The 24,847-nt window shown below is 39.0% G+C and overlaps 3 protein-coding genes across 4 annotated transcripts; 1 reads left to right on the top strand and 2 right to left on the bottom strand.

Annotated features, from left to right (window-relative positions):
* Positions 1–102: 102 nt before the first annotated feature.
* Positions 103–3,212, top strand: arl14 (ADP-ribosylation factor-like 14). Its single transcript, XM_029454193.1, has one exon. It carries the CDS (start codon positions 2,592–2,594, stop codon positions 3,123–3,125), a length of 534 nt encoding a protein of 177 aa, XP_029310053.1. The 5' UTR covers positions 103–2,591; the 3' UTR covers positions 3,126–3,212.
* A 2,602-nt stretch (positions 3,213–5,814) lies between these two features.
* LOC115022720 (zona pellucida sperm-binding protein 3-like) lies at positions 5,815–9,267 on the bottom strand. Its single transcript, XM_029453799.1, has 8 exons — positions 8,802–9,267; positions 8,237–8,352; positions 8,000–8,103; positions 7,663–7,840; positions 7,417–7,534; positions 7,179–7,264; positions 6,765–7,000; positions 5,815–6,112 (listed from the first exon to the last, which is right to left on the bottom strand). Exons 1-8 carry the CDS (start codon positions 9,210–9,212, stop codon positions 6,012–6,014), a joined length of 1,350 nt encoding a protein of 449 aa, XP_029309659.1. The 5' UTR covers positions 9,213–9,267; the 3' UTR covers positions 5,815–6,011.
* A 5,210-nt stretch (positions 9,268–14,477) lies between these two features.
* LOC115022970 (schwannomin-interacting protein 1) lies at positions 14,478–24,050 on the bottom strand. Of its 2 annotated transcripts, none has more exons than XM_029454094.1 (7): positions 23,852–24,050; positions 20,219–20,328; positions 17,238–17,355; positions 16,894–17,100; positions 16,447–16,570; positions 15,879–15,972; positions 14,478–15,775 (listed from the first exon to the last, which is right to left on the bottom strand). In XM_029454094.1, exons 1-7 carry the CDS (start codon positions 24,041–24,043, stop codon positions 15,724–15,726), a joined length of 897 nt encoding a protein of 298 aa, XP_029309954.1. In that variant the 5' UTR covers positions 24,044–24,050; the 3' UTR covers positions 14,478–15,723. The 2 variants fall into 2 exon arrangements, with proteins under 2 accessions (XP_029309954.1, XP_029309955.1); XM_029454095.1 differs by lacking the exon at positions 23,852–24,050 and adding an exon at positions 22,640–22,795.
* Positions 24,051–24,847: the final 797 nt, after the last annotated feature.

Genomic DNA, 24,847 nt, shown 5'->3' with positions numbered 1-24,847 from the left:
ACAAACTAATGAGGTTATGAGATCAGAGTGAGGGTTGTGGGAAAACACGTGACGTCTTTGCAGCATTTCTGGGATGCTTTTGACGGACCACATATAGCTTTCCATACCATAACTCTGCGCTAACTCAACCCAGCTGCAGCCTGCAGACAGCTCGGAAGCACTCACTGATGCCAGGTTTTGTGACGGTCTGTACCAGGTGGTGAGACTCAGAATAGCTCTGACATGGACTGATCCAAATGCTAACACCCGTGTTGCAATTTAGGGATCTAATAACCATAAAGTCAAGTGCGTCACGCAACAGCTTTACGGGAACTTCTTGCCGTGTTTTATATACATTGGGCACTTTATAAGTGAGACAAGTGCGCGCAAGCACCAGACGAAGAAGCTTATCATTCAGCCAATTCTGACATAAGCACGAATTAAACAATTCTTCCTTGAGTCTTTAAAGTAGTGTGTTGAATTTAAGTTATAATATGGGACAGCAAGGCTCCAAATCCTCCATAGAGGCGCGGGTGATTTTCCAGCGGGTTGGCACAGTGGACATGTATCAGAGAATCGACGAATGTTGTGCCACAGCCTCCGTTGTCCGCATTCAGAAGAAGGTGAGCTGTCAGTCGGCTTGTACTCACTCTTCCCCCCGGGCAATGGAGAAGTCCACAGCCAATTCTTGGACCCAAAGCCGCGGTGACACCGGGGGGCTCGTGTACGTGATGGACAATCCAACCGGTGGCGTGTGGGTCAAGCCAGGGGAGAAATGGACCAGAACTTGATCCAAAAATAAAATATCGAATTCTTCGATGGAATTGAGTGAAGCACCCCGTGCTTGTATGCACTCTGAGTGTCCTTAAGCTCCGTCTTCTTCAGAGCAGCAGGATTTCCGCTGATTTGGGTTCCTGCGCTGAGGTGCACATCCATGGCACATCCACACTGCAGCGTGTGGAGTCAAAGTGGATTTAAGTCGTCTCCAGTTGGTTGGACTGATCACTGTAATTTATTGATTTAGTCTATATGAGACGTTCATATATTCAGTGTCAGACTGCACGAGTAGAAGATGATGAGGAGATGAAGAGTACTGTGCGCCCTGGGATAACGTGTTTTCTTTGGAAACAGGGCGTCAGTCTTGTTTTCAACATGACGTTTTTTTTGTAAGAATAAAAACACTTCAGTGTTTGTGGAGTAGATCAAATGAAAGAAGGTCGTTTTGGTTATGTCAGTACTGAGAGTTGGCTACTTTTGGGTGTAAACACATTGTGATGACAGCTAACATCAACTCCTGCGTTATTTAAATGACCTACAGTGGATTTTAAACACAGTGCACTTTGGCCAACTGTGCCAAGGTGAAAAGTGCCTCCTTTCAATGGCTGATCAACTTTGATTCATTTCTCCTTCCTTTTTGTTTGACTGTATCCTCTATTTTAGAATTCAATATATTACTTTATGTGGCCTAATACCATAGCACAAATACATGTTTGAAGCAAATGTTTACATATATGGTATTTTGAAAGTGATGGACTGGAGGTCAATGCTGACCCACCTTTAGATTTAAGGCTGGATGTTTGCACAGATTGTCTCTCAGTAAGAGAGGGGTGTCAGAGCAGCATAATGACACAATGGACTAAAGGTTTTAGAGAAGCTTTGGGAAGTTTGAGGTGGTTTGGGGAAAGTGATGGTGTATTTGAGTGATACAACACTTGACAAAAATGTTAAGTGTTGGTGGATGCCAGGGTTGAACTGTGTGGATGTTTGAAATGTATGTTAAAATTAAGGATTTAATTAATTAAACTGCCATATCATTTTCTTTATTTTACTATTTAGAGAAGGCTAACAATTCAGTAATAAGATGCATTTCTTTCTTAGGCAGGTGCAATTTGGATATTGTTCCTTATGTTTACAGATTGATTGTCACTTACGCAACTATTGTGTTGTATATGTGATGAAGAAATCCTGAACTGTGTCAGAATGTAATGTCAGGTCAATTATTTATATGTGTGCAACAATGTATCCAAGGCACTGTGCACCATGGTCCTGTATAAAAAAACAAAAACAAATGACTCCTTTGACCGTTTTTCTTTCTAATTCAGAAGCGTTTTACTAGAGTGGGCTTTATTCTCAGAACCCATATTTACAGCAAGGTACTTTTTCAGAAACAAAACATAGCAATTAAACACTTTTGTGCAAGAATGTAACTGATTACCTGATAGCTTTTAGACTGTGCGAAGTTAAATAGCAGAATGTCTGCAGTAAAATAACTTAGGATAACCTTATGTAGCCAATGCATGACAAGATTAGGATGGTGTCGTTGCATAAAACGCAGATGAACAATATAGTTCCTACAAATGCAAAACGTTTACACAACCCTTCGTTTACAGCGTATACAAACAAGGGATAGGCCTGTCCTCTGGTTGGTACAAACTTTGCACCCTGGTGTGGCACCTTATCGGTGAGCCGCGAGGTATAGTCAGCTTGGACCTAATGGCTTATCTATAAAACTCTGGGCAACGCACTTAGCAAACACTGTGTCAAAAGAGTACTGGAAGTGGAAGATGTGCCTATTCCACTTGAGTTGACTGTCTTTATATATCCACGCCGCCATGGGACTGCGAGGATCTAAACAACCAGACATCCAAGTTCTCCTCCTGGGCCTGGACAACGCTGGGAAATCGACGTTCCTCTACAAACTAAAACACAACGCGTGCGTGAACACAGTCCCTACCATCGGCTTCAACGTGGAAATGCTCGAGGCTAAAAAAAACAGGAAGAACATTACATTAACGCTGTGGGATGTCGGTGGGCAGGGAAAGATGCGCGAGCATTGGATGAGTTTCCACCAGGACGCAGCAGCTGTCGTGTTTGTTGTGGACAGCTCGAGCAGGGAGCGTCTGGAGGAGGCGCGGAGGGAGCTGGAGAACACACTGAGAAGCGAGCAGCTGCGGGGCCGTCCGCTGGGTGTTCTGGCCAACAAACAGGACGTGAACGGCGCTCTGACTGTCACTGAACTCAAGGACAAGTTTAACCTGAGGAAGATTTGTGCAGGTCGGGATTGGTTCGTTCAACCTTGTTCCGCATCGACGGGCTTTGGAGTTGAAGAGGCCTTCAAACGAGTGGTCCAAATGATCAATAAATGAACATTTATTTATATGAAATGTGATATTTTTAAACCAGACAGTATGACGAATTACTTTGAAATATGTTTGTAAATCTAAATTCATTTATACCAGCAATAAATCATATTTAAAGAGATGAGACTTTTTGGTTAAGTCTATACATTTATTTTACGCCCATGTAAAGTATCCCCGTTGGAACAATAGACTATTGAAAGCTACTAATGAACATGTGGCTACTTCTTATGACACCAGTACGGATACCACAGGACACACGAAATACCATGAAGTATTATACTGTGTATTAGAACCACCGCTGAGTACCAACTACATAAGTACACTGTAGAAATGACTTTTACCGGTGTGCAGCCTACCTTTTTTACTCGTCAAACATAATTATATGATCTCACATAGCCATGGGCTTTACATTAAACTGTTCTCACTGACACAGCACCACTATCAGCGAGATAAGCAACAGACAAGTGCATGGAGAGGGTTTCAACAATAATCTAATGTTGATTAGTTGTTATTGTTTTTAATTTAAAGATAATTCTAGACGAATTATCGGTTTCCAAATGGATTTTTCACGACATGCGAACCCCAACGTTGTTTTCATTTATGGTTAATGGATTACTGATGACTATAGATGGTTTACTCGTAACTTATTAGAACATAAATCAAAACGTAAGCACTCAACACATTCCTCGGAACAAATAAAGTAATAAGCGATAAAAAATCTTTGGCCAGTATAATAAGTCATGTATGATGATCAGACGCACACAGTAGGCTGACGCAGGGTAAATAGCAGAGAACAACGTCCTTCCTATGCTGTTTGTTTTTGTGTTTCTGAAATGTTCATTAATGACATGAAACACAATCTTAAATGTCAAATGTATAGTGGCATTTAGTGAAACCCTAATTTATCCAACTGACGTCTTTGTCATGTGGCTTGTCCCATGATGAATTCCGGCCGTCCTCGGTTCCCATCCCGCACGGTTTCTTCATATGTTGGCAGGCGTTTGCAATCATCGTATGAAGGCAGCTGAGCAGCATGAGCTAGACCCATCAAGCTGTCCGGTGTACAGCTCTCCACAAGCGGCTCCTGTGATGTGGTAACAGTTGGCTGCCCGTTGTGTGGTGGGGTGAGCTGCCTCGATCTGGAACACAACATCCGCTGGACAAAGTATCCCACAGCGAAGAGAAGCAGCATAATAAGCACCCCAGAAAGTTTCCGGGTGACCATGGCGATGTTGTAGTAAGTATTGTCCACGAACTGCTTGCAACAAGTGACGGCAGTGGTGTTGTTTCCCTGTGCGCAGCAGACCTGGTCATCCCGACAAAGGTCCTGTCCACATTTTCGGATGGAATAAACAACTTTGCGAACAAGAAAGCAAACTGTGAACACCGCCAGAGCCTGGGATTTGTAGAAAAACATCGTTGGTGTTCAAGAGGGAGAAATGATCCAGTGAAGCTCGGTAAACGCTTAGGAAAAAGGGTGCAGGCGTGACGATTCACTTAATACGTTGAAAGATTCGTTGGCTGAAACGCTGACGCAGAGCCATCATCAACCCAGAAAGGACAAATGAAAAAAATTGGGGGGAAATAAGCAATCTAAAACAAATGTTCACTCATGGAGTAGTCAGCACTCAGTATTCACTAAAGCACAATTGGGGCTACACAGACAGCTGTGTTTCTCTGCAACATGAATATGCTAATGAGCTTGACATTAACTCCTAAGTGTACTTCAACTTACCCTTGATTTATGATGCACTTAGCGGGTATATTGATGCCGTCCAGCCAATCGTAAACACAGCCTGACACAATGGCTTATTCATTGGATATGGAGGTAAACAGGCGCCCAGGACATCGACCAGTCGTGTCGGCAGCACTGAGAAATGACCCTCTGATGGGAGGGGACATTAAAACCAGCAGAAGCCACTGTTGATGTTTCGGTACCAGGGACAGCGCTTAACACGCCCACTGAGGGAAACAATGAGGGGCGCTGTCCGAGGTGCTGACACAACTAATCCCAAATAACTGAATGCCCTAGAGAGCAAGAGCACGAAGAGTTTCCATTTGCAATATTAATACTATGCACATTAACGGGTCAGATATTTCCTTAAGAGGGCTGCAATGGTTTGGTAGACGTCCAAAGTGGTACTCACATTAGCCAGTAATAAGCACTTTTTCAAGAAACTATTCTAATGCAGGTCACCTGAAAGTTAAGTGACCGAAAGTGTTAAAAAAAAAAATAAATAATCACAATTGACTAATTATTTTACTGGAATTGTCAAAGAAAGCCAACATTTTATATTGCTGCATATACCCACATTGTGTAATCAATAATGTGACGAGTAGGCTGCGGGTAGTAATGGAGGAAAGTGCTCTCTAATAGCATGTCTGCTTTTCTGTTCAGATCAAAATAGCAAGTATTATGTTAGATGAATTTTTACAGTGAATGTCAAAAGGATGCATTGTGTGTATTGTGGTAAACGACAAACAATGCATCCTTCTTACATCCATTTCTGCTGCTTTGGCCCAATGACTAAGTGCTTAAAAGCCAATCCTAATTAAATTGTTTGCTAAAAAGGCATATCGAGTTCTTGGCAAAGAACTACAGGATGGTGGATTTAGTAAAGATCAGATATCAAATAACAGATAATTGTAATGCTGATGCATTTTTTATAGAGCAGGTAGAGAAAAAACAAACAAGTTAAAGTAAAATATTTATTGGGAAAACTGGGAAAAGGGTTAAGAGTAAAGTTCACAAAAAAAATATTCCACTTGAGATGCCATTTGTAATGACTAGATTAACCTCTGTATTTATGTTATGTCCAAATAGTTTTTGTCCTGTACAAGGCAGCAACATGTTTTTTCAATCTTCAGTCTCCACTGTTGCTATCCTGAGTCTCAGGTTGTCCCGTTCTCTGGTACAGTTTTGGAATTTGATGGCCTTTTGTCAACTTTGCGGGATAGCTGGACAGTAACAGGTCCCAGCTGGATAGTTTGCTCTGTAAAACAAATCATTAAAACATTTGAAAGAGTCTCCGTCTGCTGCACCAAAAGTTCAATGGATAATTGAACTAAACGGGTATATTTAAATATAATTCAACCTTGGTTAAAAATATATATATATGGTTAAAAAATATATATATATATATATTTAAATAAATATATATATATATGGTTAAAAAATAAATATATATATATATGGTTAAAAATAAATAAATATATATATATATATATATATATATATATATATGGTTTAAAAATAAATAAATATATATATATATATATATGGTTAAAAATAAATAAATATATATATATATATATATATGGTTAAAAATAAATAAATATATATATATATATATATATATATATATATATATATATATATATATATATATATATATAGTGCTCAGCTGAATAAATCTTGTATATTAGGGATATTGTTAAAAACAAAACAGTATTTTAAAACAATCACTTAAATGTCATTATTTATTCTGCATTAAGTACATTTGGGAATTCTTAGATTTTGGTTGTATGAGGTTTGAGTCTTTAAACTTGCTAACATGTAAGACGTGTCAATGAAGTTAGTCTAAATTCTCCTGCACATCTTATGAAAAGACAAAAATTAAAAATTCAGTAAATAGTTGTTCTCACCCGCTTTGTACTCTGCTCTTCTCTTCATCACTCCAGCAGAGGATTGTTGAGGCTTCTCGTGTTGGAAATGGAAATAATTGGCTGGGTGGTGATCGGGTGTGTTCTGGACTTTCAAAGTATTAGGGGGCCATGCGTTGGTGTCGATGATTGGGGGTTCTGTCGGCAAGGGTTCCTCAACCCGATGGGAGAGATCACAGCTTTTACATGCCTGGTCGTTCCCATCAACTGAACTCCATCTGGATAAAGGAGGCAATTTTCAAAATGAAGGGTGAAATTAGAGAGATCTTTCAATGCACCCAATTATGTTTCATTTTCAGATGACATGGCATTTAAGATGTACGACTTAATTCCTAAATTTTCTGATAATATCGTGACACAGTAGGGAGAACTGATCATGCATCATTAGTACAATACCTGTTCTCAATCTTGGAGCAGGCCCTGTTTTGAGAGGTGACAGTTAACATAGCTGGAACAGCCTTCACGTAGCAGGTTATATAGACCTGCGGGAGAGAGAATGTTTAGTCAAATATGATCAAGCTCCTTTTTAGGGTCTTATGTTCATTTAAAAACAGATAAATTCAACTAACGCAACACGGTCTAGTAAAAGCTTTGTTGTCCCAAGTGCATTTCAAAGAAAAGAAAATTAACCAACCTGATTGCTGGGTGCCTGGTATAAGCTGAAGGCCTCCAGCTGAAACCTCAGCTTGTGCTCTTCAACTCTTTGTAGGAAATGGGAGTTTGAGTGCGTCAGGTAAGCATCAGCAAGACATCTGTTAGAGCATCAAAAGAAAACAAATGTTGAGAATGCAGTTCCTATAAAAAAAGAAATCACAAAAAGAACGATAACGTTAACCATCAATCTTGGTGGTGGGTTTTAAGATTTGGTTGTGGCGCTCACCCATAGTGCTCAATAAAGTCATATCTTAATGTAGCCTCTGCATCGGGAGTTGCTGTGGCTACACAATGGTCAACATAGACTCGCAGGGGCAAGTGGTTACCAATGATGGCAGAAACTTGGAAAAGAATGGAGTCACCCAGGAAGTAAGAATAAGATCTCCTCTCAAACTGCCAGTCATCTGTAAAAATTAAAATGAGAAATCCAAACAGTCAAGAACCAATACTGAAATTTGGTTGTACAACATCGACTCCCAATGTATGTTCAAAGAGAAGCATTAGTCATAAGAAATGTAGCATAGTACTTAAGATGTACGAGTGTAATAATATGCTTTTAATACCAGTCATGAGTAGAAGACTGAAATCTATTTGATCGTTTGCAGAGACCGTGGAGACAGAAGAAACCCAGGTGGGCTGCAGGGAAATGGCATCCACAGAATACCTCCTGAAAAACAAACAGCAATATTTCAAATAGCACCAACACTTTTTTACACTGCTTAAATACTCAAGGCCACAATCCAAGAAGCTGGTTCCAACAGTCAAGTATAAACTACTGTGTTAAAATATACAGGACTTACTTTTCATAATGACATTCGACCAGAATAGTTGCTCCATCCAATCTAAGCAAACCATCGGCTGAAGGTTCAGGTGAGTAGACCAGAATATTAGAATAGGTAATCTTCTCTTTTGTCGACTGAAAACAACAAAGTTAGTCTTTCAAAATGTATAAATCTACACATAAATAGGCCTATAACCATGGATGGATTACTTAACGGGCCTCATGTTCACTGACCTTCACCTACAAAATGTCACTCAAGAGACATGTTCTAACCAGGGAGAGATTCAAAATGACCAAAGACTTAAAATTATAGGAGTAAAAAATAAAATAAAAAATACATATACAAGAGCAAAACCATTAAAAAAGGGAACACAAAAAAGACAGACACAAAATCATGAAAGAAAAAACAAAACCACTACGGTGTGTGTCGTGCTCCCTCCTATGTAGGGAAGTGGGGGGGCATTTTGCATATCAGTACCCAGTGCACATTCCCATTACAAGATAATATTTTAAGTTTAAAACCAGGCATAAACCTTCTACAAGTTCACTTGTGCTTACATCCCATACAACTATATAATGCTCACCGAGAGTTTAGTTCCACAATCCACAAGGTGGGCCTGGATGGTGAATTCCCCCTCTGCTGATGGGACTGCGCCACATGCACTCCCTTCACTCACGGAGTCCGAGCCCAGGCGCAGATGTTTGCCGTCCACCTGGAGGCCCATATCAAACATGTCAGCCTGTACCACAACCCGCATCGAGTCCGGGTGGCAGTTGACCACGACAGGTCGAGGCCGCACGCTGAGCTCCGCGCTTTGCTGCTGTTCGACCTCATTGAACTGAGGCTGGGTGTTAACATGAATCCTGCTCATGATTTCTGAGTTTGTTATGGCACTGGAGCCTCGGTTGTATTCTAACCGGCTTTCTGTGAGTGTGGAAAGTGAGATAAGGACGATAATCCACGGAGAAGCGGTTCCTTGAAGGTTGGCCTCCATGCTTGCCCTCGGACAGGTTTGGAAAGAGCGGCGTTCCCCACAGCTGTAAGTAATCAAACTCAAACACACCTGGGAGCAGAGTTTGACTGATTATAACGCTGTTTCACTGCGCATGTCTGTTTGTCATTACGTGTAACGTGTCAACATGAAAGTGTTTATCATTTTCAGTCTATGTAATGAATTCAAAACACTGGATAACAACTTAATATGTACACATTTTGGAAGCATGGTCCTTTGGCTAAGCTTTATATGCTATAAGCTAATTGCCCCACTAGGTGACACTACAACTGCACATATAGCCTATAATTATGTCTCCATCGACACGGTTTAAATGAATGTAACTGAATTAAATGAAGGTAATCATTTCAACGGAATAATAACGTGTTCTCAGTTTAGATGTTTGTTTTGCTTTGAATTGTGTCCTAATTTTATTGTGATATCGATACATTTTGTAATTCAACAGGCTGAAATTGCAAAAAAAAAAAGATGCCTTGCCTCTCAGGCTGCACACAGAGAGGAATTTACTATTAGGAAAATAATCTATGCAATAAATAGTTTCTTTTTGGTTACACATTTGCAAGAAAACAACAAATATATACAAATTATGTTCTTTGTATGTTGCACATGGGTTTTGCTTATTTATGGTTGAGTTCATATTCTATTGTTTCTGTTAGTTGCACTTTTGTTTAGCTTATTTGAAGCTATTGTTCTGCACTTAAAGGATTGTACCTATTTGAAGCTAATGTACTTGCAAATGTGAAGGAAAATGTGACAGAGAGATGCAAAAACTATCAGAAGGGCTTGATCAGGGAAATCTCCAGGCATTCCCCTCAAAGCATTTTTTTCCTTTTGCCCCCGCCCCCCACCATATCTTGTATTCAGAGATCCTGCTCTTTCTGACCCTCCTGTGTCTGACACTGATCAACATTTCCTATAGCAAGAACGTCATAGGTCTCTCTCAACCTCAGCAACCATTAACCTCAGTTTCAGTTTCACTGAACACGGAAGGGATTTAAATTGAAACAAAAAGATTTATTTTACACTCCGTGAGGTTTTCATGAATAACCAACCTGTACCTGCCCTTTCAAAACATCATATCTCAAAACAAAGTGCCCAACAGTGCCAACTGAAAGTGAACAGTTCAGGTTTTTTAAGAAAACCTTATGTGGATGTTCCACTGTTAACTCTGTGTTATTTGTAAACTTATACTAGATGTTCAACACAGTGACAGCACCTGACTATCTGCTGTGGCCTTAAAACCCAAATCCATTTCAAATATTAGTTTAAATCGTTATTTATGAATAAATCCTAAGCCAGACACTGAATAGACGGACTTCCACATCCTTCTGAATATTAAAATACTTTTTTCCTGACATTATTATGGTCTGACAGTTGATACAATGTGAACTCTTCTCAATTAAAGTAAATTCAAATGTTTCTGTAAAACACACATATTGGTGTTTTGTGACTGCAATAGATTAACCGACTGTAGCTGTAGTAGAAAGAAGGACAGTCCAATGATTAACTTTGTCACTGCATATTGTCTTCATCAAGGAGAATATTACTTAGATCATCTCACAGTCATACGTTTTGGAATTTAAGTGAAAGAATAGAATGAAAGAGAAATCCACAGGATTTATGCAGGAAAAATATTTATTTGATGATTCTTGGAACCAAGTCAATAACATAACAATAAATAGTTGATAATAAATAGTCCTAATATCATTAATAAATAAATAGCATAAAGTCTTTAAATACACTTTATAAAAAAGTACTTTAACACACCATCTCGATGTCAAATATTAAATAACAAAGTTACATGACTACGTAAAAATAATATATATGTAGACTTAAGTGTTTTTCAGATTATTTGTACTGTAATTTAGGTTATTTCTATGCAAAATGGTTTTGTATAGCTTTCTAGAACTACTGATCTGTTAGAGCTCAATGTTTCATTTAGTGTGTTCTCCAGACGTCATGTATGCAAGGACTCTGTTGATTGTGATGCTGCGGACCTGGAAGCCCTTCAGCACTTTGCAGAGGCTAGTCTTTCATCGTAGGTCCGTGGACGTTCAGAAGCAGCCTTAAAGAAACAGAGGAATTAAGAAATGATTGTATTATAATTAGACTATGACTGTTCTTCCAAAAGAAGATTAGATTTGGAATACTCTAATATAACTAAGAGATTTCTTACCTCCTTTGAGGCCAGGTCTGTGGGCAGAGACCATGTGAAGCAGTTCTGTAGAGAGAAAATTATTCATGTTTAACAACGTTGACACAACTCCTGTCTCTCATGAACAATTCAATAGTTGATCTAAAATTTGGCAGGTGCTTTCAGTTATGCAATTATCTCTTACCAGAAACCTCCCTATTGACCCCTTCATACATTTTACAAATATCGTATAAACATATTTAAAACAGATGGCAGAGCCTGGAGACAGTCAGTGTTAATGGTAAAAGTAATGCTGCAAGTGTGAATACTGTCGGTGTTGTGTAAAATGATTTACCTCCATGAGCTCTCTGAGGCTGAACAGAACAGTTGGAGCGATTAAACTGTCAGGGTCCGGTTGAGCAGCTAGAAATTTGTAGTAGTGATGCAGATCCTCCCCGATGTTTGTCAGACATAAATCCTGGATGGAAAATAGATCGTCAAGACAATATTACATAGTGAATACACACCTATTGCACACTTGTACAATACAATGCTATCCAATAGAAAACTCCTGTTATAACATCTATCTTTACGAAGCTCATATGTTCAGTTTTTGTTGATGCTGTCAGAAATGTCTAAATTCAATCATATGTTTATTAAGAGGTCAGTGTTATCGATGGTGTTGTACTGGACTACATTATAATAGAACATTATATTATATTATAATAGAAAATAATATATCTATTTTTGTTTCTTTCCATTAACATACAGAATATTAGAAACACTTCTTAACAATAGTAATACTAAGGATGATAATAATAATAATAATAATAAAAACAACAATAATAATAATAAAAACATTAATAATAATAATTTCTGTAAAACACCATTACTAATCTCAATGCTAAAACTGAATTTGGTTAACACCAACAAAAATGTAACAATAAAGGCATAATGAAAGTAATCTAAATGGCAGAACAATTGTATCAAATTGTATTAGATGTACCTCATCAAGTGGACACTGTATGTACATATAAACATATGAATATAAAAGATGTGTCAAAGGGTGTTTGTTCCTACTCAGGCTCAATTTAAAGTATACACTTGTAAGTTCAAAAAGTATTCATAGGCTCTTTAAAGATACATAAGAGTAGAAAAATAAAACAGTAAGAAATATGTATTCTTTGTCGCACAACCTACCTGATCAAATTCTGTCTTAACCATCCCTGAGCATGTTGTTCCCTGTGGGACAAAAACAGTTCAGTTTGAAGTAATACAGAGGCACAGTTATACAAGAACTCCCAAAAGTAAAAAACTAAAAGAATGAAATCATTTTCATAATTTACCTTTGGTGCACACACAGATGGGGTGTTAGTCTTCATGTTCAGCTCCATGCTTTGCTTTGTGCAGTCAATTCCATTGAACAGGTTATTCTAGCAAATGGAAAAATAATGTTTAAATTTAAGACACATTAAAGATTACAGGGTAGAAATAAATCTTCGTTTAGTTTTATAGACATACTTGATTGAGTGCATCAGTGATGTTCTGTAGAAGCATCTGTGCGTAGAAAACCCAGGTGTCTGTCACCGGTCCTTTAACCATCACTGGCACAGACTGGCTGACCTGAGGACAGGTGAGCACTAGAAGCAGCAGTGCAGGAGTGAAGTCTGACAAAAAAAGAAAAATATACAGTTCCCATAGTAAGTCATCTGTTTCAACTACTTTGTTGCAAAAAGAAAATACTGTTCAGTCAGGGTACATTATACTCACAGAGCTGGATGAGTGCCATCTTGGATAAGACTTCAGATTGTTTGCTGTGACTGACTGAACTCAGACATTCTTAAGTGTTTTATACCCACTGATGCAGGGATTTCCCTCGCGATACCGTAGTAAATTCACACCTAGCTGTATATTGAAAGTGTAAAGTCAAGGTTGTGTAATTTTCCCCTATATCGCCAAATGCTTTGGTGAAACTGGAATTAACACAAAGAGTGATGAGTAATGCAGCTTCACACTAGTAGCTGTTCATTGTTGACATTTCAAGACTGAAGAGTGACAGCATTATGTGGTTTGTTATTTTTAACTGTAATCCTGCACATTTGTGCAATACATCTTTTAAAAGTACTTGATAAATATAACGTAGTATTATTATTATTATTATTATTATTATTATTATTATTATTATTATTATTATTAATAATAATAATGATATTAATACCTGCCATGCCAATTGTATCAAATAAAACAAACACATTTTATTTTATTCCAGTGCCAGACAGAACATATGAATTGACATTAACATCTAGTATGATCTGATAGAAGTAGAAAATGACTTTTTAATTTGTTTAATTCATTATATATTTAGAATAATATATTTAGTGTTTGTTCAATAACTCAGTCCAAATATCTTGTCATGTTGTCCATGTATGTTTAACATGTTGCCTTCTAGTTAAAAGATATAATGGAAGATTTCATTTATAATCTACAAATAATATATATATTCTAAGCCGCCATCTGAGGTGGAAATTATTGATTGATTATTGCAGTTCAAGTGTGTTGAAGTATGTGTACAATGTTAATTAGAAAAATGTGTTATTTTCCTGTGGCTACGTATACTTAATATTTTCAATATTACTACAACTACTAGCTGCTGCTGCTGCTACTACTACTACTACTACTACTACTACTACTACTACTACTACTACTACTACTAATAATAATAATAATAATAATAATAATAATAATAATAATAATAATAATAATAATAATCCAATAGCAGTTAATTTAGATCAATTGATGCGTGTCACTGAGTTGTATTTTTCCCCACAGTCCAAGTTGTTCCCCTTTTGCTCGTGGTAATCCTCCACACAACTCGGTTACATAAGTGTGAATGTGTGAATAAGCAGAAACTCCACTGCGCCCTTCTGTGCAACTCTGAGGCTGAATGTGTCAAAGAGAGCAGACTTCCTTTCCCAAGCATCTCGTGATGAAACAATTTCTATGAATGTTTTTCTAATGATTTGGTTTTACAGTTAATCACATAAACCCCTGCAGATTAAGCCAGCACAAAATGCAAATGAATTTTTATGAAAACCAGCCAAATATAAACAAAGTTCACACACTGGAAACATTTATTACTGGAGTGTTTTTTTACAATCATTATACAGTACATTTATCAATGAAGCATATAATAGAAAAAGAAAGTTTGACTTTGTGTTAAATAACATTCTTAAAAAGCTGAGAGTAAAAACACTTAAACACAGCCAGACAACAAGGCATGTTTTTCATCCTTTTAATAAAGTATTTTTTAACATTTACATACAGTATGTCCATAAAGCCTCTTAACAGATAAAATAGATTTATGTTTAGGTTGTGATTTATTCATATATTTGTTTACCATCTTGACATTTGAGCTTTTAGCAGCAAAAATTACTTTGCATATCTTTTTACTCAGGGGCTGTCATGCCTCCACTTTTGCTTGTTTTATCCCTATGTATTAATCAATATAATTGTTAACCCATATCTTGTCATTTTGTCTATTATCCCGAGTACATAAAGGCATTTGACAGATACAGATTTGTCTGAATGAAGTTCAAAATGTTCAGTACAGCTCTAAATACATCATTGAAGCAGGTGTAAACTGTAGCAGCTATCGAATTACAATACCTCTGTGAAGCTGCTGCAGCATTTAAACACCACCGTGAAGCTAAACTGCAAATCAGCACAGAGTGTTCATCATTTTCTATTGCAACAGCTCAGAGAGTAGTACGTTTTTCATGGTGAATTCCACAGCGATGACACAGTGCTCTTAGTGAAACAAATGACACACAGGTGAACAGAGCAGGTCTACATGTGAACCAATCAATCTTCTTGATTATTATAGAGACAAACAAAAGACAAAGTTCAGTCAGATGTGGCCCCTAGAAGTCATCATCCTCTTTCAGACATGGGAGAAACAAGGCGTGCAGGCGCTCTCTCCAACCCAGCATTAACATACACGAGTGTACCGTGCAAAATCATGAAGAGGGTTAGGGGATGCAATTACGTTGCGAGGATTCCCTTAATTCTATAAAATATGGCATGATTAATCATGCTGAGTGGAAGTGAAAAGCCTGCACACACTCAACCGTGTCCATACTGAAAGGAGCGATCGCCCAGCTTCTTTTTAGATGTCCTCTGTCCTTCGACAACATCCCGTGGCGCAATACATTATGTGGTGTGTCTGTGTGTTAATATTAAAGTATATGGTATATGACAGAAACAGTCAGCACAGATGGAGTTTCATTAGTAACGCTGATGACAGTCCATGGAGCAGGAGGTAAGATGGCGTGCAGACGTACACACGTTTAGACGAGGTGTTTATTTAGAGATAGCTTTCTCTGCTTGGTGCCGCTGATGGCTGTGAGCGTGCCTGTCGCAATAAAGACAAGAAGTACATGAGAGCGGGAACAGGATATACAGAGAATTTGACAGATATTGCACAAAGACAGATGTGAGAGAAAAGGGAGATTCACCTGGTGAGGTCCTCTATGTCCACCAGCATGGCATCCTGCTCTACATGCAACTCATCCCTTATCAGCAGCAACTGCACCAGCTCCTCATTTAGATCTGTGTAAGATTATACATAGAGGTAACTCTAAGTTTAATGCATTGTTGAAGATGTCACTATGGTGGTCAAGGATTTAAGAGCCTGTTTTTTAAAGTATTCTGACATATAATCCAGATTTACTATAAGAGGATAACTCTATTCAAACCAACATCATTTCTCAGTGATATAGTCCTTTGACCACTAACCAGGGCACACTATAGCTATCTTTAGTGGCATCATCAACATTGCTGATTGAAAACCTTGTTTTTCAGCCATGTAATTGAAATATAACATATGGTAAAGAAGGTGTGTGACCCTTAGGTTATCAAACACTTCCAATCCAGTGCTGTTTTTTCTTAATTCTTCAAATCGGACATAGTAAAGATAAATGTTTTTCACCTGCCAGAAGTGATACCCCACTAAAATCGGAGGCCAGTGATGTTTGTGTCATAAGTGTGTGTGTTTGTACTTGTGTGTGTGCCTGATCTACTCACTCTGAATCTGTGAGTGCAAGTCATTCGTGATGACTTGCAGCTGTCCTAGACTCATGTCCCTCATGTCCCCTCGCCTCAGATTCCTCTTCATTAGGCCCTCGCTGATGTGGGGCAGATGGGGAAGCTGAATATGTAAACATACACGGACAAGAAATTACTGCATTTCAAAATATGCAAAAAGCTCTGAATCTGAATAAAATGACATCAGTATTATTCAATATGAGAGTCAAATTATCTATGTAACTGGGTTTGCAAATGTTTGAATTGCTGTACTTTTGGTTTTACACTTTTAGGGTTTTTTTCTTGGTCATACACACATTTAATTATTAACCTTCTATTCAGGCAATGCAATTCTCTGTAATATTCATTGTGTTGTGTTTACTGTAAGTCATTCTTTTTCAAATCTTTTTTCCCCCATCACATATGCTGACTCTCTCACTGACTAACCAAGTCAGCCACAGGTGAACGTCTGTGCAGTTGGATTTGCCTCTCCACCTCCACCTGCATGCGGGCCATGGGTCGAGCCAGAGCTAGCGCCACCCGTGCCTCCTCCTGCAGCCTCCGTTGCACCCGCCAGAACCCGCTGCAGTCATCTAACGGGTCTGAGTCCTCCTCTGCTGTGTCCCGGTCCGATAACGATGTACTCTGCTTGCTCTGGAGAAGAAGTAGTGTAAGTGATACCACGATGTAACAGGTAATTGTTCTTACACGTGGTTAGTCCACAGAGTGATGAGAGTCGTGAAACGAGACAGAAACTCATGCAACACAAAGACCATTCAAGTTGTGCATACCACAGGGGACAGCGGTGTGTCCAGACTGGTCTCTGTCCTGCTGTCTTCAGCATCGCTGTCTTTGTCACTGCTGCTGTCATTAACAAAACACACCTGCAGGTTCACCCCACTCTGCAGTCTGAGGGGAAAAAAAAAAAAAAAAAAAAGGAAGAATGTGAGAGTGGAAATCTTAGTTGGAGACATTAAAATGTCTTCTAGTCAGAATTAAACCCATGGAGAATAGGGACATTACTGATTGATTGTACAGATTGTGTTTCCACATAATAAACACACATCATTTAAATGAAAGAAATCACAACATGTAGGACTAAAATGTTGTCAAAACACATATGAAGTGAGTCAAAAGGCCAGGAATGGTGTGCTTCCAACTTTGTGGCAACATTTTGCAGAAGATGCTGTCCTGTTTCAACATAAACGAGGTCTATAAAGACATGGCTTTCCATGCTTGATGTGAACAAGCTGGACCCCAGCCCGGCCCCATCCAGCATCTTTGGGATGAACTGGAGCATCGACTCAGTGCCCAACCTGACCTCACTAATGCTTTTGCAGCTGAATGGGATCAAATCCCTGCAGCATGATTCCAAGAATCTTATAGTCTTCCCAAAAGACTGAAGGCTGTAATAGCAGCAGATCAATGCCCATGGTTTTGGAATGATATATTAAACATGGGTTATGTTTCGGTACTTTTGGCCATGAAGTTAATTGATGTCAGTCACGTCACAGTGTGTGACCTAATCGAGTAGAAACAAAAGCAATTGAGAGCTTTAATGAAACAACTAAAGCCACAAAAATTACAACAGGCTCTCCACAGCAGTTGCACCTCAACCTCAGCCTTTCCAAGAGCTAAAGACACCATTCACTCAGTTCCAGATTATGATACTCTAACTAAAAGAACCTAACGATCCAAAGTAACCTCCCCTTACATTAGGATAAGAACAATAACGTATACAATACTATGAACCAGACAGGGTGGTGATGGAATTTCCACCCCAAACTAAACTGCAGAGGTTGCACCCTTCACTCCACTGGAGGCCACATGACTCCAATTCAACCAATCACAGCTGTGGATTTATATAAGGCATCACTTCTTCTTTCAGGAGTATTTGAGCCACAGACAGAACTGCACTTCCTTAAACAGTTTGCCAGTAGAATAGGGGGGCGGCCCCATTGTTTAATGTAAACACCCTAATATGAAAAGGTCAAAGTGCCACTGGAGGTCAAAACTGTGATTAGAAGGAAGCAAAGTTGTGTTGTAGGTGTAGTGGCTTTGGTTAACCAGCTTGTGTCTGATGTAATGCAACTGTTTCCACTGTGTGTGTGCGAATGTGTTCAAAACCTCAATTACAAATGTGAAATATCAATTTTGTGGGGAAATCCTTTCCTTCAGTTTGGTTTAATCCGCCATATACCTAATGAACATCAAATTCGATCTATATTTTGATAGATATATCTTTAAAAATTTTTAATTTGTATTGCACTTTAATATAATTCAGTGCACTTGCTGTACAGGTGATTAGCAAACTAATAGGGCAGTAAAAATCTAAACTGCTTAACTACATTTTGCAGATTTATAGTGTAAAACAAATACATTTGAATATTATAAATAATAATATTAAATATATAATATATAATCATAAATATAGATATATTATGAAAGAATGTGTAATCTGTTGACATTTAATGATTTTTGTAGCAGTTGGTAACACAGTTGTCAATGGAACATTTTGGCCATGAGAATTTATTTAAAATGAAGCTCATGCATCACTAAGTTTCTATTTCAGAAACTTGTCATGCAACGGAGGTTAACCACTGTGCCACCTCTTCTGCACGTACGCTTTCCATATTCAAGTTTCTTTGTTCTGCTGCTGTAGATTGTTCAATAGTCCAGTGTCTGTAAACAACACTGGCTTTCTGGGAAACCTTCTATTTCAGTCTGCATGTCTGTCTGTCACGTGAATGACTTCCCCTCTTCCTCTTGTTGTTGCTCAGTCCAACACAAACACAGACACACAGGATCAACTTATTTACTCAACCAACTGTTATTGCACAATGATGCACTACATTATTCACAGTTTCCAAATTGACATCCACAAAAGACCTGCTGTCATGTACTGTTATTTGCGCTTGACACCCGAGCTAACAAGCCAATCCATCAGCTTTATCTTTCCCCTTTGCGTGTTTTTGGCTTATTGTTCTTAGTTAATAGATACAGTGAGCTGCTGAATAACTCCCTCTCCTGACTATTAGACAACTGCTTGTATTTGTCATATAGATTATTAAAAGCAGGATACTGAATCAACTGTACATCGCTGTCCTGAGAAAACCATGTATCTCCAAAATGTTAGAGCTATGAAAACAGGCCCGGTCTTAGCTTTGTTGCAATGTGTTCTTTAGATAATGAAATGGGTTTTAAATATGTTTTTATTTTAAGAAGTAAGAGAATTTCTTTAACCCAAAAATGTGCGAAAATTGCCAAATATGGAGATGCATGATATTTATTAGCGGCGACTTTCCACAAACAAACTGTGTGTTCTACATACTGTACATAAATAGATACCTTGTATTGGCCAGTCACGTGTATGAGGAAGTTCCTTATGTTCCTTATATAGGCAACACATTAAGTCTACATATCCTACAATGAAGTTTTGTATTCAGGGTTTTAAATAGGTATAATAATGTTTTCTAATTCAATCTAGGGCGTATCTAACTGTTTCCCTGTCATCTATCCCAGAATAAATTCTGAGAGAACTTCTAAAAGATCTCAAGTGTCAGCCCTCAGAAGCTAAAACACAAACATATTGGTGCCGGCCTTCAAAAGGCTTCATTGATCAAACCGTAATAGACTCACACACACACACACACACACACACATACACACACACACACACACACACACACACACACACACACACACACACACACACACACACACACACACACACACACACACACACACACACACACACTCTATCCAAACCCACCGGGAGGACAGACCGTTCTTGCTGCAGCTGGTGTAGATGACTGGCTCGTCGTCATAGAAACTGCCAAGGGCAAGTTTCTGTCTGATGGACTCTCTGTCATTCCTCTGGGCCTGCAAGAGAAAAGAGAAAAATACGTGAATATAAAGAATATTAATAATAGTGCTGCTGGTCTAGTTCCTTCTCTGATTGATAGACCAAGTGGGACAAAGAGATATTAAAATGAGTGTGTAGTAGCTATTTCAATTAAGGCAAACGATAATGCACTTCCTGGTTGAGAGAAGGAGGATGAAATGAAAGAGAAACTGAGGAGGAGGGACAAATATGGATTATGAAGGGAAAGGTAGATTGGGGAAAAAATGTAGCAAACTCATGCAATCCAATTTCCTGCTTTTCACACATTAGGATAATCCAGCTGTGGGCTCACTTATGACCGTGTCATTATGTTTGTATAAATATGTGAAGTACACTATCAAAGCTTAGCTTACACATTTTATAAAAATAATCTTTATGGCCTTCTCTCTCTACTCGACAATAAGCTTAGATAACAGGTGCAGACATCACTCCTTACATAACCCTCCTCCTCTCCTTTCTTATTGTGCCTCTAAATAATTAGTGAAACCTACAAATATCAGCGTTACGTTTTCCATGTAACATTTTACAGCCCACCATACACAGAACACACAATGTTCCTGTTCCTCCTATTGCACAAACACTACAATAAATACTGGACAGCATTTGCAATTAAAAAGGCACATCTGGCGGATTCAGGTGCTCTGATTTTCTCCCAGAGTTTAGCAACATGCACATCAGGTAAAACAGAAATTCTTAAATCTGCTTCCAGCTATGAATATGTTGAAAGTATTTTTCTGTCTATGTGTTAGCCCCTTTATAGACTGACAACCTATACAGGATTTACCCTGCCGATCACCCAATGCATCCTGGGATAGTCTGCAGGGATGAATATGAATCTAAATAATGAATCTTGCAGCGTCTATTCTCATTAACAGTGCATAGATTACATCCTGTTTCAACATGGATGGATAGTATACAGTACATTTCTTTCCAGGTCCACCACAGACCTAAAAAAGAAAAGGAAAATCCATACTGTTTTAAGTATTTGTCCATTAATTGTTGGATGCAATTAAACATATTTCAACCAATTAAAGCTATCAACAAATCTTGAACATCTTTGGGGTAATCACCTACAACCACAGGACTGTAATTACTGTAAGTTAGGGGGTATCTTCAAGACAGCAGCCAATGTCTACAGTAATATAGTTAAGAATGCCTCGCCATCCGTCACGTGCTGATTGTACAAAATGCTACATCATTCTGCTCTCTGTTTGGCAACTTCATGTACGTAGCTAATCTCACATCAGACATGTTCTCTCCTATTTATTTCCTTTACAAGAAATGTTTTACTTAGTTTCTCAGCTTCTAGTTCGACTGTCCTAATTTAATTGTGTCCGCTTTTCCTCCTCTTCAGAATATATTGTACCCTGAATCATTTTCACATCATTTCAGCTCCAAATGTGCAGCTGCCCTTAGAGCTGCGTGGTTTTCTGTTGTACAAATCCAAAGTCTCACAGTTTTTGTCTTGAAATGAAGAACGAAATGTTTCAGCATGACATGATTTTGTGTATTTGGGCTCCATGGGGATAGTATTTTTATACTTGGGATTGTGCCAACTGCTCACAAAGCTGCCTACTTATATGTGTGTGTGCCTGTGACACAGCGCCATTGAATAACATCTCTAAAATTAGAGATGTTTCTCCTATGTGACAACGTTCTCTCTCTCTCTCTAAGTAACCTCAACCCCGACACAAACCCCCTCTCTCTTTTTTGTGTGACGCATCATTAGATGAGGCTGTGATGTAAAAGCACAAATCACAGATGATCGTCTTCACACTCCCAACCAACGCTCTGCTTCCTGCTCATCCACTTCAGACAGCCGGTTCAGATGTCCTCCTTAACAGCAGACTGTTACACACACACACACACACACACACACACACACACACACACACACACACACACACACACACACACACACACGCACACAACCTATTTTACCCTCCCAGAAGAAGGTATGTGGTAAAGCAAAAGCACCTCATAATCAATGTAAATGATGTAGAATGATTGGATTTATGGATCAGAACAAAGCAGGTTATATGATTACACACACACACACATTCATTAGAGGATTTGACATATTACTAAGGAAATGTAAAAACAGGTAAAGATCACATATGAACACACCCACACACACCCACGCCACCTCACAATCACACATCCACTCATCCATTATGGCGGATTCATCTACAGCAGCTTGACCATGATGGATACCTATCATATGTACCTGTATATATTATGCTACATATGCTACACCCTCAGAATCACAAATCACACAAATCCACACACCTGGTAAACGCGTTTCTCCTGGTGCACCATCCTTCAGCGCATCGTAGTGAAACAGCCGCCCTGCCCTTTCTACACTGCAGTGAAGCTAGACCCAGGAGACCCTCTCATATACTGCGGCTCCGTGCAGGAGAGCAAGCGAGGGAGGGGGGGGGGAAGGAGGAGAGAGCAGTGAGGGGAGGGGGAGAGGCAGCAGAGAGAGGAGGGGGGGGGGATGTGGGAGCAGGAGAGGAAAGGGTGGGAAGAGACGGAAGTGGAGGAGGAGAGAGAGATGGAAGAGGGAGGGGAGAAACAGAGCTGCTCAGTGCTGCCACTGCTCTCCTGATCTGTTATCTGCTACTCCATCTTTCTCACTTGCTTTTTCATAGTCATATTTCTTATAAGCGAAGGAAAGAAACAAATAGCAGCTGCTAGAAATCTGTGCCCTGATAAGAGGAGACAGACCTTATAGATGTACAGAAAAAAAAGCAAACGATTGCACGGCAAAGTGAGCGATATGTTGGGCTAAAAGGCCAAACTAAAAATAGCCTAATAAATGAGACTGCAAAATTGGAAAACAAAACCATTAAAAAGGCTGATCAATAACATCTTCTCTAATAGATGTCAGCCCTGTTGAGCAGCACTGACATGGCGTCTGCATCTGCTCGTTGGCCCAAAGCAGAGCAGTACATTTCTAATTGCACGTTATCTGTTTGTTTTGTCTCCTAAAAGAGTCTCCTGCAGTCCCATTCCACATCACAGATCCAAGTGTGATGAGCCGGAAGAGAGACGAGGAAGCACAAGGGTGTACGTACCCACACGTGCGAAGAGAAACACAAATAAGCACTTATACGTACACACACCCACAGTTATTTACCACAGTGCTGTCACAATGCAGCAGTGGGCTGATGAAACAACACAACATTAAGACATCTCTCATCAGGTTCAGAGGCCAAATATCCTCAGCTTTTAAAGGCATACACCATTATAATCATATACGGTACTTACACATGTATAGAAACCACATACAGTATGCATTGCCTCAGGTTTCAAATGCTGTTATGGTCATTTTAGGCATTTTATCAGCTTTTAATTAATCTTTTTTTTTAACTTGAGATTTTGTTTTTTCTATTATTTGGAGAAGTATGCTGCACTGGAATTGTGTCCGAACAAATGGACTCAGAGGGAAGAATTTAGTGCTTGTGTGGCTCAGACAGAAAGAGAGAAATCACTCACAGAGATGCTGGACAGTCTGTTTCGCCCTCCACTGTAACAATCTTCTGCCTGTGGTGCAAAGATATCCTGGAGCTCCTCGGCCCAACTGCGGCTGTTTACCATGCAGCCTCTTGCTCCTCTCTGGTGTTGTGTGTCACAGTTTCCATCATCTCCACATTCCTCCCACCAATGGCCTGTTGTGGCCTTTCCCATGAATACCTCTCCCTCCTCTTCCTCATCCATGTCCACATCATAGCCCTCCATAAAGTCAAACTGTATGGAGAGGGTGGAGCAAATGTCAGGGGTGGGGGAGGGACTAAGTGCCCTGGCTGGGAATATGGCCACAGATGGACTGAAGATATTCAGAGGTGGGACACAGATCTTGAATGTCTTTAATCTCTATCCTATTTTTATGTTTCCTGTGATCATACAGACAAAATAAATAGATCAAAAATAATTCCAGCATGGGCTTGAACATCAAATTATATTATGGGAAATATTATTTGTCATAAAATTTCCCATGTTCCTACTCTGATTGTTCTAGTCTCTGATTATACTGCTTTTATTGAGTCTTTATGAACAGAAGTCACAAAACAAATTCTGAACGTACAAATACATAGCATAGTCTTCCATCCTAAATTCTAATTACTGGTAAAATAAAAGTCAAATCACATATCGCATGCTGACTCACCTTCATTGTAGACTGCAAACCAATTCTTAAGATACTAGAAATAAAAATTCAAAAGCAGCAATCAAGCAAAAGGACAATTGCTTCTCCCATGCTGGAAAGAGATGATGTATGATGACCACCAAAAGATGGATTTTTAGGATTTCTTGCTCCTCTAAAGAATACTTCTTATTCCTGAGCTCAGCGCTGCATAATTCCTGCTCGCTAACATTCAAGAACTGTAGTAAACGAAAAAGAAATAGACGTGCATCCCAGCATTACATGTCTCTGTTGTCACGTGTGGCTTAGTTTCAGTGATGTGTGTAGATTTGTGTGTGTGTGTGTCCATC

This window comes from Cottoperca gobio, chromosome 17 (assembly GCF_900634415.1).
Source record: "Cottoperca gobio chromosome 17, fCotGob3.1, whole genome shotgun sequence".
Lineage (NCBI taxonomy): Eukaryota > Metazoa > Chordata > Actinopteri > Perciformes > Bovichtidae > Cottoperca > Cottoperca gobio.
The sequence above is the reverse complement of the archived record's forward strand: the minus strand, read 5'-3'. Positions and strand labels throughout refer to the sequence as shown.

What these genes read in the sequence shown, in the direction of transcription:
- arl14 (XM_029454193.1), top strand. Translation starts at nt 2,592, where the DNA reads ATGGGACTGCGAGGATCTAAACAACCAGACATCCAAGTTCTCCTCCTG.
- LOC115022720 (XM_029453799.1), bottom strand. Translation starts at nt 9,212, where the DNA reads ATGGAGGCCAACCTTCAAGGAACCGCTTCTCCGTGGATTATCGTCCTT. An exon ending in GACTTTATTGAGCACTATGG is followed by an intron (nt 7,535 to 7,662) that starts GTGAGCGCCACA and finishes ATGCTCTAACAG; the next exon opens with ATGTCTTGCTGATGCTTACC. An exon ending in TGCTCCAAGATTGAGAACAG is followed by an intron (nt 7,001 to 7,178) that starts GTATTGTACTAA and finishes TCCTTTATCCAG; the next exon opens with ATGGAGTTCAGTTGATGGGA.
- LOC115022970 (XM_029454094.1), bottom strand. Translation starts at nt 24,043, where the DNA reads ATGGGAAAGGCCACAACAGGCCATTGGTGGGAGGAATGTGGAGATGAT. An exon ending in GTTCACCTGTGGCTGACTTG is followed by an intron (nt 16,571 to 16,893) that starts GTTAGTCAGTGA and finishes TTACATATTCAG; the next exon opens with CTTCCCCATCTGCCCCACAT. An exon ending in GACATAGAGGACCTCACCAG is followed by an intron (nt 15,776 to 15,878) that starts GTGAATCTCCCT and finishes TTATTGCGACAG; the next exon opens with GCACGCTCACAGCCATCAGC.